Source organism: Anopheles ziemanni, chromosome 3, assembly GCF_943734765.1.
Source record: "Anopheles ziemanni chromosome 3, idAnoZiCoDA_A2_x.2, whole genome shotgun sequence".
NCBI classification, from domain to species: domain Eukaryota; kingdom Metazoa; phylum Arthropoda; class Insecta; order Diptera; family Culicidae; genus Anopheles; species Anopheles ziemanni.
In genome coordinates, this window is record NC_080706.1 from 49,046,581 (window position 1) to 49,061,012 (window position 14,432).

The 14,432-nt window shown below is 42.0% G+C and overlaps 1 protein-coding gene across 1 annotated transcript; it reads right to left on the reverse strand.

The window, feature by feature from the left end:
• Positions 1-12,090: 12,090 nt before the first annotated feature.
• Positions 12,091-13,785, reverse strand: LOC131287367 (FAM172 family protein homolog CG10038). The gene is made up of 4 exons (XM_058316410.1): positions 13,411-13,785; positions 12,675-13,339; positions 12,517-12,601; positions 12,091-12,291 (listed from the first exon to the last, which is right to left on the reverse strand). Exons 1-4 carry the CDS (start codon positions 13,601-13,603, stop codon positions 12,155-12,157), a joined length of 1,080 nt encoding a protein of 359 aa, XP_058172393.1. The 5' UTR covers positions 13,604-13,785; the 3' UTR covers positions 12,091-12,154.
• Positions 13,786-14,432: the final 647 nt, after the last annotated feature.

Here is a 14,432-nt window from a genome sequence, read left to right on the forward strand (position 1 = left end):
CGATTTTCTGTTACTGTACAGAAACAGGCCGTAATATAACCGTCAACTAATAAACGAATGAACGAAATCATTCCTCGCGAAATATTACACTGGTTACACATTTAAAACAATCGTAAGCGTTAATCTTCTTTATCAATTTGATGTAGTTTTCTAATTCTAGGTCAACGAAACAGACATTAAGACAATTTTATTTACTTTAACACGTTGACTGCCAAGCGTTTTAGCACACTTTTCAGTACAATTTTTTGGATAATATTTGAATATAACATTTATTAAGCTGACGGGTTTCGAAGGGCAAGCAAAGACTTAGTTTCCCAATGGATTAGTTTTTTATATTACTTTAGTTTTTATGTTTCATTTTCACTTATTTAGGAACCAAAAACGCTTTAGAACTACTGCCAACTGTCTATCAAAAATGACAGCCATGGCAGTCAATGTGTTAAACAAGCACAAAATATTAGCATTAGCAAAAGTTTGAAAATTACTTAAATCAAAAATTGTGTGTGTGAAAAAAGATGTAAATAGTGTGTGAAAAAAAGGAATCCTCTAGGACGATTTGTTTACACGATACCGAGTGAAAGATTTTCATGGATGCTATAGAAAAAGGTATACCTTGCTTCCTCGAATAAGCGATCATGCTTGGCCACACTTGTTCACGCAGTGCTTCACACCGTTGCGCGCTGAGCAACGGTCCAAAGATCGCCTTCGGATCGCCATCCTTTCACCCCCGTGCTGCCCCGCCCCTCGTCATGATCATCAATTACCTTTGCCGTTGCAATGGCGATACTGTTGCCGAACCAAAACGGCGTGTAAATCCAATTAATGAACTCTATTTCTAATTGAAATGTTTATAAATCTCTTTTCTCACTCGCTGACCCGCGGGTCCCGGAGTCACCCTTCACACACACACACACACACAGACCTGGGGTCCAGGGTGGCACGGGAGGTACGGGATCGGTCAGCTCGGGCATCATTATCGGCGCGATGCGAGCCGTTTTCCCCCCGCGGAAGAGTCACGCCAGGCTCGGGGTGCGTATTGGCACAACACCGTTCGGAATGTGTTCCCTTTAACGAGCCAATCGTACCAGGGAGCGGTGGAGGGGGGTTGAACAAAATCGTCCAGCCTTGCACCGGCGAGAAGGATGACTTCACGGCCCATCGATGGATGGATGGGAAATGTGAGGGACTGGGGGGAAGAGGGCGGGGACGAAAAAAAAGAATAAAATCCTCCCAACCGCAAGCCCTCCGAAAGCGCAACCGATATTGGAAGACGTCAATCATTACTCATCCGCTGCGCGCTCATCGGCCACGGCGTTTTTCACTTCGACGCGTTCAATCAGGGCACCGCCGTCCGTACCCGGACGGGCCCGATCGATGGCCGTGATGGGCATCCGATGGCAGGACGCGGGCAGGCATGCAGGACGCGAAAGCAAACGAAGTGTTTCATAAATTCATTACCGTGTATCATTTATCATTTTCTCGAATTTAAAGCGATTTGTACGCCACTCTCGGACTCGCCGGGGTTTGTTCTGTTTTGTCCACCGTTTTCTGCCGGGCCTCCTCGCAGCACCTCGGAGGGTTTAACAATATCAACCAAACCATCGACCAGAAGAGACGCGGCCGGAAAGGAAAAGAAATGCCACCAGGGAAATACGTTGGCGCAGTGCGCGAAATGGAATGGAAGGCAGGCGCGGAAGGCGAAGTAGGAGTGATTCCTCACCCCGAAGGAAAAAGAACACAAAACCATTCTCTTTTTCCATCATCGCAACTTCGTCAAACCCTGCATCATTGGGTCGTTTGTATGATTTTTTAAGCCATCAGCTTCACGCTTCCTCGGTTTGGTGCAACAGCAGTGTCTTTTGGTGTACCTCAGAAGAACCGCCACCGGCTTCCAAGAGGTGCGAGAATGATAATTTCATCACAATCCACACAACCGAACGACAACTGCAGGCACGACCCCGGAGGACCCTTGCGATCACCGGAGGGCCTTTTAAGGAGTCGGCAACCGATACGGTGCCGGAAACGATATCAATTTCCTTTGATATTAATATCAGGTAAATTGAAATTGGCTTTCTGATTAGATAAATCTGATAAATCATAAAAATCGAACATTTGATTAATGACGCATAACATTAAATCGTCGATCGCCCGAACTTCCAATACAAATGAGAGATATTTGATGAATTTTAGCAACTCTAAATTTATATCATATTTGGTAACTGTGCTTATGTAATTTTTATTGAAGAATGATTTAATTTGTGCAGGGCAAAAAGCGTTTAAACATACATCGGATACAATGTATGGTTTCCGACACTTTCAGGTGAAATAATGAACCACAAGTTAAGCAATCATACTCAGCATCAAACATCTGCAATCATGATAGACACGAGTAGGATCATATTTACCAAACTTACTAAACATAATTGTGTAAACAGGAAATTAGGCAGACATTAAATTAATAGCAAACTCGTAAACGACCATTCAAAATTCCGACAAACAACAATGTTAAATTCAATATTGTTTTCTTTATAAAAATTCAAAGAAATTCATAAAAAGTTCAATAAAAGCTCAGGCTCAGTGCTGTTCCAAGTCTTCCAAGCAGAAATGAAGTTACAGACAGTATAGAAGTTATAGTGAAGGAAAATCCAAAGGATAGTTCGATCAGTTCAGTTTTGTGCGATAACAGAAGCGAAATCACCCTAGTGTTTTATTTCGGGACAAAGTCTCGAGAAGGAGAACGCACGACAAAAACTATGAGCTTATTGCAGGTGCACAGAGAACAGTGAATTCTTCCACGAGTTAAGGCCGTTCTTCAGTCAGCAGTGAGGCTAATAAATTAAAAAATTCTAAGCGAAAAAAGAAAGAAAGAAATATGAAGGAACTTAACACTAGAACCGCCGGACTATTCAACCTTACTAGAACCGCCATATGGGACAATTTTGTCCCATTCGTTATGTATTCATATTTAGACATGTTTATTGTTACCTAAGGGTTTGTTGTGGTTAAATAATTAATAAACATCATAATAAGGTATAATAAAGCTTTATAAGCAACTCAAACAATAATAAAAAACATCGGACTGGGATCATATCAACCGTATTCTACGGATATCAAGGCCAGTTTTCTTTCTATTAATATAATAATAGGGCTTTCAGTGATAAACACTTATAATTATTCCTTACAGAGTTGAACGACAGTGAATCTAGGCTTATAGCTAGAAATTATGTAAACAATCAAGTGTAAAGTAGGGTTTTTATGATCATTTTGTTCTAAGTTTTTTGGGTCTACGTGAGCGTCTGGTGAAAAGAAGAGGACAAAGAGTTTTTCAAAGGCAAAAGGAACACCTAGATTAATTATTTAAAACATCTATAAAACATCTTTAGGTTTCATGGCATCGGGACAAAATATTACATTGCTTCATCAGAACCTGGCTCACATGAAACGCATATGTACGAACTTTTGCCCTCGGGATAAGATATTTGAACCTGACAGCGCCGACGAGAACCTACAGCACCTGACACAGGCAATTTAGTGTTTGAGCTCTTATTTCCAATGTACTCTTTTGCAAGTTCTTCGCCTAACTTCGCGAATATTTAGATATCTTTTCTTTTGTGAGTTCTTTGTACAAGACCCATGCATTCCCAAATCCAAAATATTGAAAAATGAATGAACAGGCCATCTTCTACTAACACTTTTCACGAAGTACTATCTTTACATTTGGTCAACTACATCAACTCCGTACATGGTCGAGATGTAAAAAGACACAGTTTCAGGTCTTGATTTTTTATTGTCTCCAGTTCTTACATCACGATGCATTGAGCTCAGTAAATCGACATTTTTTTTTATGTTTTGCCTTGATAGACTGTAAGAGTTGCGTCGTCGCTATAACACGCTTTGGTAAGGTAAAGTTTCTCTTTGACTTTCTTTACGCAGATCGACACTTCCCTTCTAGCCTTGTTGACTGGGGCAACTAAGCTAGTTTTTTGGATTTCGCTAAACCTTCGCTAATTGTAAGGAGTTGAACAAATTATCACAATTTACGTCTCTTCCTCTGTTTAGGTACGAATCTACTAACTTTTTGACTACAAAATCTCCAAGTTTCTCTTCCGCAGAACGTTCATAGTTTTTTGACAGCAGGGATACCAGCCCTCACAACTAGTGTTGGGTCAAGTAACACTTTTTGATGTGCCGTATTGTGGTACCACACACAATTTGCTGTGCTGTGAATTGTGGTAGCACAGTAAAGTGTCATACAGTTATACAACTTGTCTTTTTATTCAGCAACATCTTCTCGATGCAAAATGCACAAACAAGTATCTGCTGAGTGTTGTTACTTTGCGCGCTAATCAAATCACAAAAGGATGCTAAAGTATCTGCAGTATATGCATTTTGCTCGATATTATGCTAGCTCGATAAGGGCTTTAGCCATTTACATTTCCATTCAACACTTTCATAATCCATAAGCAATTAGAGCCGGTGTTTAAAATGTGTTCCTTGTAAAAAATCATTAATAATCGATACAAAACCTCTGTTTTTTTAATGTGAGCTTAGTGGCGGTTTTGTTTCAAGTATATGCGTTATGTTTGAATAAAGTAGGTAAATTTCTTTTCTTCTTGGATTGGTTCCTATTGTGCTTCAATCGTAGCCTTTTTTCGTATGGTGGCAGTTTTTTTATACAAATAATAGAGTAAAGTTTATATGATAATGATGTTAAAATTCCACATACTGGTTTATACACTTCATTCCTATACTATGGTAGCTATGGAATTGGTATATCAAGGAACCAAAGAACGGTTCATACAATTTATTGGTTTAACGGTATGAAACTTTACTGTGGTACCACAATTTTTTCTGTGTCGTGTGTGTTGCCACACTTTACTGTGCTGTGTGTGTTGGGTAGCACAGTACCACACGACCCAACACTACTCACAACGTATTTTGCCTATGGGACAAAAATGTCCCATATGGCGGTTCTAGGTTGGAAATGAGTTTTTTAAAGTACCATATGGGATACACAATTTTTGAAGAGCGCATTCGAAAGATCGTTACAAATAAATAAAAGTCAGAAAATTTCAATGGGTTGTCACGACGGCAAGCGGAATAACACACCTTTTCCGAGTGCGATGGGACAAAAAAGTCCCATCGGCGGTTCTAGTGTTAAAGCATGGCCATAACTAAATTGAACCAAGGAAAGCGCGCTACTGTGGCGCCTCTAGCGGCGTCAGCCCAAAAACTAATATTTTTAGTAGTATAAGTAAATAGTAACAATGAAGTTGTGAAAGTTTCAGACCTGTACTATTTTGTTTCGCGAAATGCCGCACAATGGAAATTGAACGACCATGCTTTATATGGCGATTGTGACGCCAAAAGAATACGTGTATAGACGGATGGTTCGATTTTTTAATGTTGACTAATTCAACGAAATTCGATTTTTAGCTTACACTCTTCCAAAATACACAAAATTATAAGTACAAATGATTTAGAATTATAGTTTTTAAGAGAAGAAAGGTCCAGCAGGTAAAGTTGAACTTTATAAAAAGTTCCGCAAAGTAAAACAATACAACACAGTTTCATATGTCGCTACTAAATTTACAGTGGTTAGCCCAGAAAAACAACATTCAACAGTCAATGTATAAACTAAACATAACAATGAGGAAATATCATATTCTAAAAAGGTTAGTCTTGGCACTGCGCAAAATACCAAAGCGAAAATTTTTGGCAAAAAATATGTAAACAGTACAAAATGGTTGTTGAAATTGTTTTGAATTATATAAAATAAATCGAGAATTAACATAACTGTCTGGTTCTATGCATTTAAGGGAAATTTGAAAACGGTTTCATTGTGTGTGCAGTATAAAATATATTGTTTCTTTTAATGGGTTTAAATGTTTTTCTAAACATCGAACAGCAATTAGGATACGTTAAAAGGTACATATCGTATCGTTTTCACAGTCTAAATGGCGATGAACAAAATGCGCGCGTAAATGGAGTATCGTTTTCCTCTGCCAATTCCAATTCGTCCGCCAACTGTTACCGAGTCAATCACTTCCCGTCAAAGTTCATTCGGTGGCCGTTCGGAACAAAAGTGGGCCTTTCGAGCTGGCACCCTTCGACGATACCGAGGAAAGTGCAACTGCATTCCGACCCGTTGGCCCGTTCCGTCCAACTGGGGAACACTTGCGGACCCGGAGGGGTAGTTGAACAGGGGGGCGAACAGAGGAAAAAAGTGCAGTTAGCAGCTTCCACAAATTGGTTTGCACCTTCGAGTGCTGGAGGACTTGTCAAAAGGATCCTCCTTCTTCTGCCCGCCGGGGCAAGGATTGAACTCAGCCTCTTTGTCTCTCTTTCTCATTCACCCCTACGGTCCCCCCGGAAGGGGTCAAGCAGATGAAACGGACCAAACCATCAAAATCTGTTAATTTATTGAATAAAATTTATTATATTTTGATCATTAGTTACCATCACCGGCCGCGGAGAAGGGGCTCATCAATCTTTCTCCACTATTGGCTGATTGCCGGAACAGCGGGAGCCTGAAGCGGCCCTGGAGGAGTTCTTCTTCGTCGACGCGATGGCTGGCGTGCCGCGAAAGGTGAGTAGAATTTTCAACCAGCCAAGTCTTCTGGAGGCTCGTACGGAGGTTGTTGGTGATTTTCGTGGATCATCATCATTCACTCGACGGTTGGCGGGGTGGCGGGGTTTGGGGGTTGCGGGGCCACCGATGCACTGATGGCCACGCCACGAGATTATGCTCGGTTGCAGATGAGTATAATTTCATAAAGCGGAAAAACTGCACCTCCCCGAGCACAAGGAATTCAACAAATAATAAAATAAAAAACACCCGTGAACCGAAGGTGCGAATGTATTCGCACGCACCATTTACCCCTTCAGGGAGGCCAACGGGAGACGAGCCGTGCGGGAAGCCGAGCCAACCGAGGGAGAGTGTGTGTGATCATGTCAAGGGCAACCCATTTATCAGCTCAAAATCATTAAAAGTTACCGTAAGATTGTAATGCTTGCCTTTCGGGCGACGCTGGAAATGTAGTGTTTCGGTTTCGGTGCTGCCATGTTTTCTCGTCTCCTCTAACACGTTCACTATGCGACGACCAGTGCCATTGTTTTTATAGGCAACCGGTGTATGGGATGGGACTGAATGATCCACCAAGAGTCAAAGCATGTGGCCAATCTGCGAGGTGAGAAGTTTACGCCATTCCTTATGAGATCTTGGCCCGAGTGCGAGGTGTGTTTGTTGTATTTTACCTCCTCTTCTTGGAGTGCCTCGGGTGAGGTCGTAGGTTGAACACCGACGCGCAATGGGTATCTTTCTCTCCATCTCTCTCTCCCTCTCTCTGCTCCATGCGATAATGGATAGCTAAAGCTGACAAAATATTTATTTCATAGAATTATGGAATCGTCTTGAGTCCTCAGACCCGTCTGTGGCTATGTTTCTGTTTGTGTGGCAAAGGCAATGAATCATAGTAGTGAAGCAGTCCGAGGAATGAAGTTGGGGATCTCGAAGGATGCATAAGAAATTAGCAACACAATATGCTAATGTCAGGTTATAAAAATTAATGGTCAACGTAAACAAACATCAATTAAAATAAAACGTGCATGACGAGTACCAACAACGAAAAAAAGTAAAATAATAAAGGGAAACAAAAAAAGAATGCCAATAATAGCAAAGCTGTAGAATGCACAGTGATTTTAGTGAAAGCAATAGTTTTTTTTCTGTTAAGTTAAGTTTGAAAACAATTATTTAAATGTAGTTTGTTCCTTACAAGAATTCTTTAAATATTGTGTACAAGCGTATCAGGAAAAACGCCAGATGAGAATGTTTAAACGATTTCAAATCTAGTGAACGATTTCAATTACGATCGAATTTAAATTCGAAAAGAGGAAAATTAAGAATAAGATATGAGTGGTATCTTACTAATGAATTGATAGATTTTAATGATCTGAAAAGATGTAAATAACTGTATGGTTATTTTTAATTCTGAGAGATTTGAATCCTGAACAATAACTCGAGTCCAAAAATAATGAATCTCAAGCAAGAATTAACAATTCATTTTACATATTTTATAAAACAAAAGTGTTGCTGCAAGATTGGAATCACCATGAATATTGTTCAGTGTGATTAGAATCCATCAAAACAAAAAAGTTATTAATCTTATCACTAATTGGTTAGTTAGTGGTTTGACTAATTATTGGCGTAACGACCTCTTGGGCATGCCTGCCCGTTAAGGGCTTACGAGACTTGTTTCCCTGTTGTACGTGGATAGTCAGTCCTCTCGTACAGGGGAGGGTCCGATCTCGGCTGGGATTCGAACCCACGCCGTTGAGGTGGATTTCTTTATATATTTATTACTAAAAACTACATATAACAACTGAAAAAAATAAAATTTGATAAAAATTAAATTTCCAGACATTGAAACAAAACTGAGAGTTAACTTAAAACTTTCTTAGCAACTATTTCTGTTGAACAGAAATAGTCTAATTGAAGCAAAAAATCAGTGAAAACAAAAAAACCGAAAACCTTCGGAGCATAAATTCCCACACATTGATTGGTAGCGGAGCCTGGTCCTGTCCTTTAATTGCGGCGATTAAATCGTTGCTCGTTGGCGATGGCCCAACGTTCCCACACTTTAAACGTTGGACTGCCTCGATCGCCCCTCGTCTAGCGATTCTACAAATGACAACATCCTTGTTTTCTCTCCCTCTGAGTCCCCTGTGTCAATGATTTGTGGCTTTTCTCCCCCGTCAATCCTTTTCGCGTCGATTGAAAAAAAAAACAAATATCCTCACACGAGTAGCATTGACGAAGAGAGGCATGGACGATCGGGGAAAGTTAATCAAATAAAATTATCAACCGAATCGCAGCCGATTCTGCATCCTGTTTTACCAGGCAGAAGGAAAACGAGGGATGGAAAGTCGAGTGGACCTCCGACGAGTAATTACACTTTAAACACAGATTTTGCGTCAAATACTAGCGAAGCATGACATAAATTACACAACATGACAGTTCCTACGGTGGGGTTGTTGTGTGTGCCCCACAGAAAATGTTGGAAGTGGTTCCGAGGATCAGGATACGGAATGGAAAAACGGGAGCATAAAACAAGGACCTCGGAAAGGAATGGGTTTCGAATCATTGACGAACCGTTGCCGGTGGGAGCATATCCACTGCTGCCTCGTCATGCAATGTGCAGCCACCGGAACCGGGACCGGAAAAAAGTACTCAAGCGGTTTCCACCGGTTTCCGAAAAATGCAGTTGCACACCGAATGTCACCGAAGCGTAAATTGCAGGTTGCAGCGGCATGTTTGCACCCTCCGCCGAGCTCATTTTGGGACCCCTTATAATTTATTTTATTTACCTTTTTTACGATCACTCTTCACCAACTTCCATCCGGATGTACGTTGGGTTTGATTTTGGTCACTCGACTGTTCAGCCTTCTGCCACGATGAATGCCCAAACCAGCGGTTTATCAGTCCCCGGAGGTGGAAATAAAATAAAAAGGTAGGAAGTGAGTGGAAGTGCGAAATTAATAATTATTATTTTTTATCGCCGTAGTAAACGGCATCTCCCACTGTGCCGTAAATCTTTCCCACTCATCGGCCCCCGTCTCTATGCGCTGGGAGTCATAATTCACTGATCAATCGTTCGCATCGCAATTCACGCGTAAACCCTTTCACATGATTGACAGAAGGTCAACCCCAAATATCGAAACATTTGAGCTTTTATTTGAGTGCGGTCATTTCGTAGAGGTGGATTTTTACCAATTATGTAAAGGAACCGAAAGGAAAGGTGCAGGATAATTTAAATACGTACTATTTTTGCCCGTTTGTTTCTGGTTTCGATCATTACACGAAGAACAATCCACAAACGTAAGATTTTCCTTAAGTAGTTTTAGGATAGGGATAAACTCCCTTGATAACCTTGGGAAACGTATGTGAGCATTGACGAAGGGAAGGAAAGGTTTGAGAAGGTTTTCTAAACCCTTAGCGCCTAAACTCAATCATTATCTACAATCAAACATTAGACAAGAAGATTAAATAAAAAAAAGGTCTACCTTCAACATGGATTGAAGAAGAATGATCTAATTCCATCAAAAAGTAGCGGGACAAAATGGAACACGCTCTGCGTTATCCACTATGAACGTTTAGTGATTAAAAATGAATTTCCAACTGAGGTCCAAAACTGGACCCCTTTTTCACAGCATCAAATAGAGCACATCTTGACGAAGTTCTAAGGTTCCGCACGAAGTCAAATGTCGCCAGCGGTTCATGACATTTGCAGAGAAAATAAAAGCCTCCCACCTAGCCGCAAAACGTTGGCCAGACTCGATGCAAATCCTCAGCGATTAACTCTCAATTAGGAAATCGCCTGGAGTCTAGCGGTTCATTAGCATTCGTAGCCCCGTTATCTTGAATTGAGCCACTGAAACAAATCCACCGAAACACTTCGTTTACTCGAAAATCGGTAAACCCATCACGAGAAAACGCGCTTAGCGTGGGAGATTAACGAGGACATCATACCCTCAAGGGGCGATATCGATCCAAGCGGGTTTACTAACCGATTTCTGTGCGCCTTTGCCAGTGACGAACAAAACAGTGCTCACACTGAGAGGGGATTTGTGTTTGTGCAGGAAAAATGGTTGACAAACATTCGCCACCACGCCAATGTGCGTTTTACAATTGCTTCGCGATTATCAGTCGCCTGCCTTTGTAGCGAACGTTTCCTTTGGCTTCGCGCGCAAAATCCACCAACAGATTCCCGCCACCGTCCTTGTGGCTGGGGGATAAAGATGCGGCAGAACGATATAGTGCCTGCTGGGAGTAAAGTATATATAGTGTCTCCGGTGCCACAAGAGCACAGGGCAGGTGGAAGTGGTTCCCCAAAGCGGTGGGAGAAGCGAACCCACATTTTCAAGACATCCGACGAGCAGCGAACCAACAATGGAAAGACACAAAATGAGATTCTTTATCCAGTAGAACGATCGAGTCAGCAGCGGTGGCTTCGGAAATGGTGGACGGTTTTCACGGGAAGGAAGGATTCACGTTTGCCACCGTTCCCCCGCCGTACCGCTTCGGAGTGTTATTGAGTGGAAGACACACAATGGAACCGACTACTTGCAAATTTCCTTAAGAAGATTGAGCTCCTTTCAAAATTGTACGCCATGTGATTTCTGTCTCCCACTCCGAGGCTGGTTGGTTGGGTAAATAATAAAAACAAAATCAGCACCCACAAGCAGGCAGCAAGTAATCAGTCGACTGGTTGGCTAAATGCTAGTAAATGGCTGACTGTTGCTTACGGAGGCGCCGGGAGAGGGATTACAATCGGACATAAGATTTATGCAAAAGTGGAATGTAGAATAAACTCGGCTTCATACAGTTGGCGTTAGTCGTCGGGAATTTCAACGGGACGAGTTGGATACGGGGCACACGCACTCTAGAAGGCAAGGACAGTAGGGAGCTGTGATGTTAACGGGACGAAAGATAATGTTAAATCATGGCAAGACGATTGTGGATTGAATGGAGAATTGTTCGCTAGGCACGCACTCAAGTAGAGTTTAATTTAAGAAAAGGGTTTCTTCGGCATTTCATTGACAGCAATCGAAAGAAAGGATCGAAGATTGAGATCGGTTACGCTGAAGATGATAACAAACATGGGAAATGATTGAACAGCCGGTTCGTTACGCAATGAACTTTAGAGGAACATTCCTCGCGACCGCATGATATTTTAGCGATAATTTATGCCAGGATTGTCTGCTATGGAAAAAACATATCGATTAGAGCATTTCATAAAGTCCTTTCGTTCCATCGATATAGTCCCTTTGGAATCTGTACCAGTATAGCAAATTAGCTTGAAGAATTTTTAAACTTTTTACTTATGCTATTCATGCCACATGATTTTTTTTATTGAAACTAAAGATTCATTAAACAACATGTAATGGAAATGTTTGCATGCGATGCTATTGACGGAATCAACATTATTTCTTCTTTGCACGATAGAACAATAATTCGATACGGAAGTACAGATAATACAGAATCTATGTTATAGTCCATGTCATCATTAAACATAATAATTTACAATTTTTTATTTAAAAAGTATATTTCCAAAGCAACAGTTCCCCTCAAATCACGGCCACCGCCGCATGACACTCACAGCTCGTCTCCCTTTGACTTTTTATTCTGAGGTTCACTTGTGCCACGTGCTTGAAACTCCTTGTAGCGATCCTCTAAAAATTCGAACAGCGCACTCATGCAACTGTAGGACGTCATTTCGTGTTTGATGTGTCCTAAAAATAAAAAACCAACAAAAAAAAGTTAATTGAAATAAATGCAAAACCGATCGGAGCTAATAAACTAATTTAGCCAATTCTGTATGAGTACTAGCGAACTGGGACTTTTGGGTAACAGTTAGCCAAGTATCATCCAAAACGCCACGGGTAGTGCTAAGTTTATCACACGGGCAGTGGCCACTTGAACGAAACGATGCCCCTCTGATCAGTTCTATAACTTACCCGCAGAATGACGTGGAATATCGTTCTTCGTGATTGTCAGCGGGGTATCAAGAGGGTCCTTGGCCGTCACCCAGTTCCGACCGATCTGAAACGATTCGATAAGTAACAATTAGCAAGTGGAAACATTCGGTCAAGAGGTCATACTACGGTGACCTTACCTTTTTCAACATGTCCGGCACAAGGGAGCTCGCATGGACACTGTCGGTGAACCCAACGGCGAATACTTTCGACTGGAAAAACTCCGGGAATCTTTCCGCCAGCTCCACCGTTACCACCCCACCGTAGCTGTGCGCTACGATCGCAACCGATTCGGGGTTGCAGGCCATGATGTGCTTCTTGAGGACGGTGACGGCGTGTTCCGTCGGATTGCGGCTTCCCTGAATCGACCGGCGGGTTCCTTTGATCGTGCGATAGTTGTCGTTCGTGTTTAACAGCATCACCTCGTACCCAAGCTCACGCGCTTTGTTTATGTACGGAATCTGTGTGCCCGAATCGAGACCATCGTTGATGATCAAACTACGAGCCCACTGGCCAGCCCGAACCACACCACTGCCGTGTATCAGCACCAGCAACTTTTTCGGACGGTCCATCTTTTCCTTGGTACTAAACACGAAGGTGGCCTCCTCGGGTGGCACATCAGCCGGAACGTAGAGTTTCTTCAAGCCCTCCTTCTCCACTAATCGCTGATAAACGTACTCCGTAATGACCTCACCAAGGGCTTCATAGTGCGCTTGATTCTCCGACAGCGACGTGTACACCTGATAGTCGAAGACACGATCGGTGAGTTTTCCCGTTTCCTTGTCGATCTGACGTAGACGTCCTTCTACAATGTGTAAGAAAATATCGTTCATTTATAAACTTTGTCCTTCGGTTAACCATAAGCGAACACCTCACCATCGTTGAAACCATAACCAAACCCTTCAAGGGTCGTTGGATAGGTTCGTTCTTCCGAGCTGGCCATTCGTGGGGAAAATGCACCAAGTGTCACTGCTGCTGTTGCTATCACTTCCGGAAACCGGAACAGACCACCGTAACGACACGGGGGTGCTTGTCTGGCGTACTGTAACAGACGAAGTAAAATCCTCATAAGCCTACCGCCGGGTGGGGCAGTATTTTCTTCCGCTACTTAACGTAGTCCACACAACCAACGTTCACTCGATATTAACCGACAGTGCTGCGCCGAAGGTAGCCAGAAGGATTATATAAAACGAAGGATACATTGGTTAAATAACCACAGCCTCTGTGGGCACCGCGAACACTTTGTTTATGTCCTCGGGACATAAGCTTCCGGCTAGTGTTGGCAGAATCGGGACTCGGAAGATTCGAAGATTCGATCCCTAGACGGATTTTAAAGATTCGAATCGCATTTGACGGATTCTAAAGATTCGAATCCCATCGACAGATTCTAAAGATTTGGATCCCATTTGACGGATTCTAAAGATTTGATTCGATTAGGATTCAAATCAGATTTGATTGGTTTGGGACTCGATTGGATTCGATTCTGACTTGATCCTAAACTGTTTGAATCGACTCACAATGATTTGAGTCGAATTAGTCACATAACTAGTCGATCTAGAGACAATGTAATGGATTTAAGTTTACTCAAATCGAACGCTGGGAAGAATGTCCAGTGGACATCAACGGATCCATCACTCAATGGATTGAGTTTTTTGCGCATTTGCGTTAGGCTCTAGAAAAATTCCTGGAACCTATTTTTTACAAACAAATACAGAAGAATGTCCATTTCATCAGGACCAGACCATTTTTACCGGATTTTGAATCGGATTCTGTGGATTCAGATTAGGATAAACAATTTCCAGACCGACATTGATTTGTTTACATGATGATGATGATGATGATGATGCTAATGATGATGATGATGATGATAAGTCCCACCGCTTACCCCTACATTGGTT

Excerpts from the sequence above, each read along its gene's own strand:
- LOC131287367 (XM_058316410.1), bottom strand. The coding sequence starts at position 13,603 with ATGAGGATTTTACTTCGTCTGTTACAGTACGCCAGACAAGCACCCCCG. Across the intron at positions 12,602-12,674 it reads TGCCGGACATGTTGAAAAAG|ATCGGTCGGAACTGGGTGAC; the intron begins GTAAGGTCACCG and ends GAATCGTTTCAG. Across the intron at positions 12,292-12,516 it reads TATTCCACGTCATTCTGCGG|GACACATCAAACACGAAATG; the intron begins GTAAGTTATAGA and ends TTTTATTTTTAG.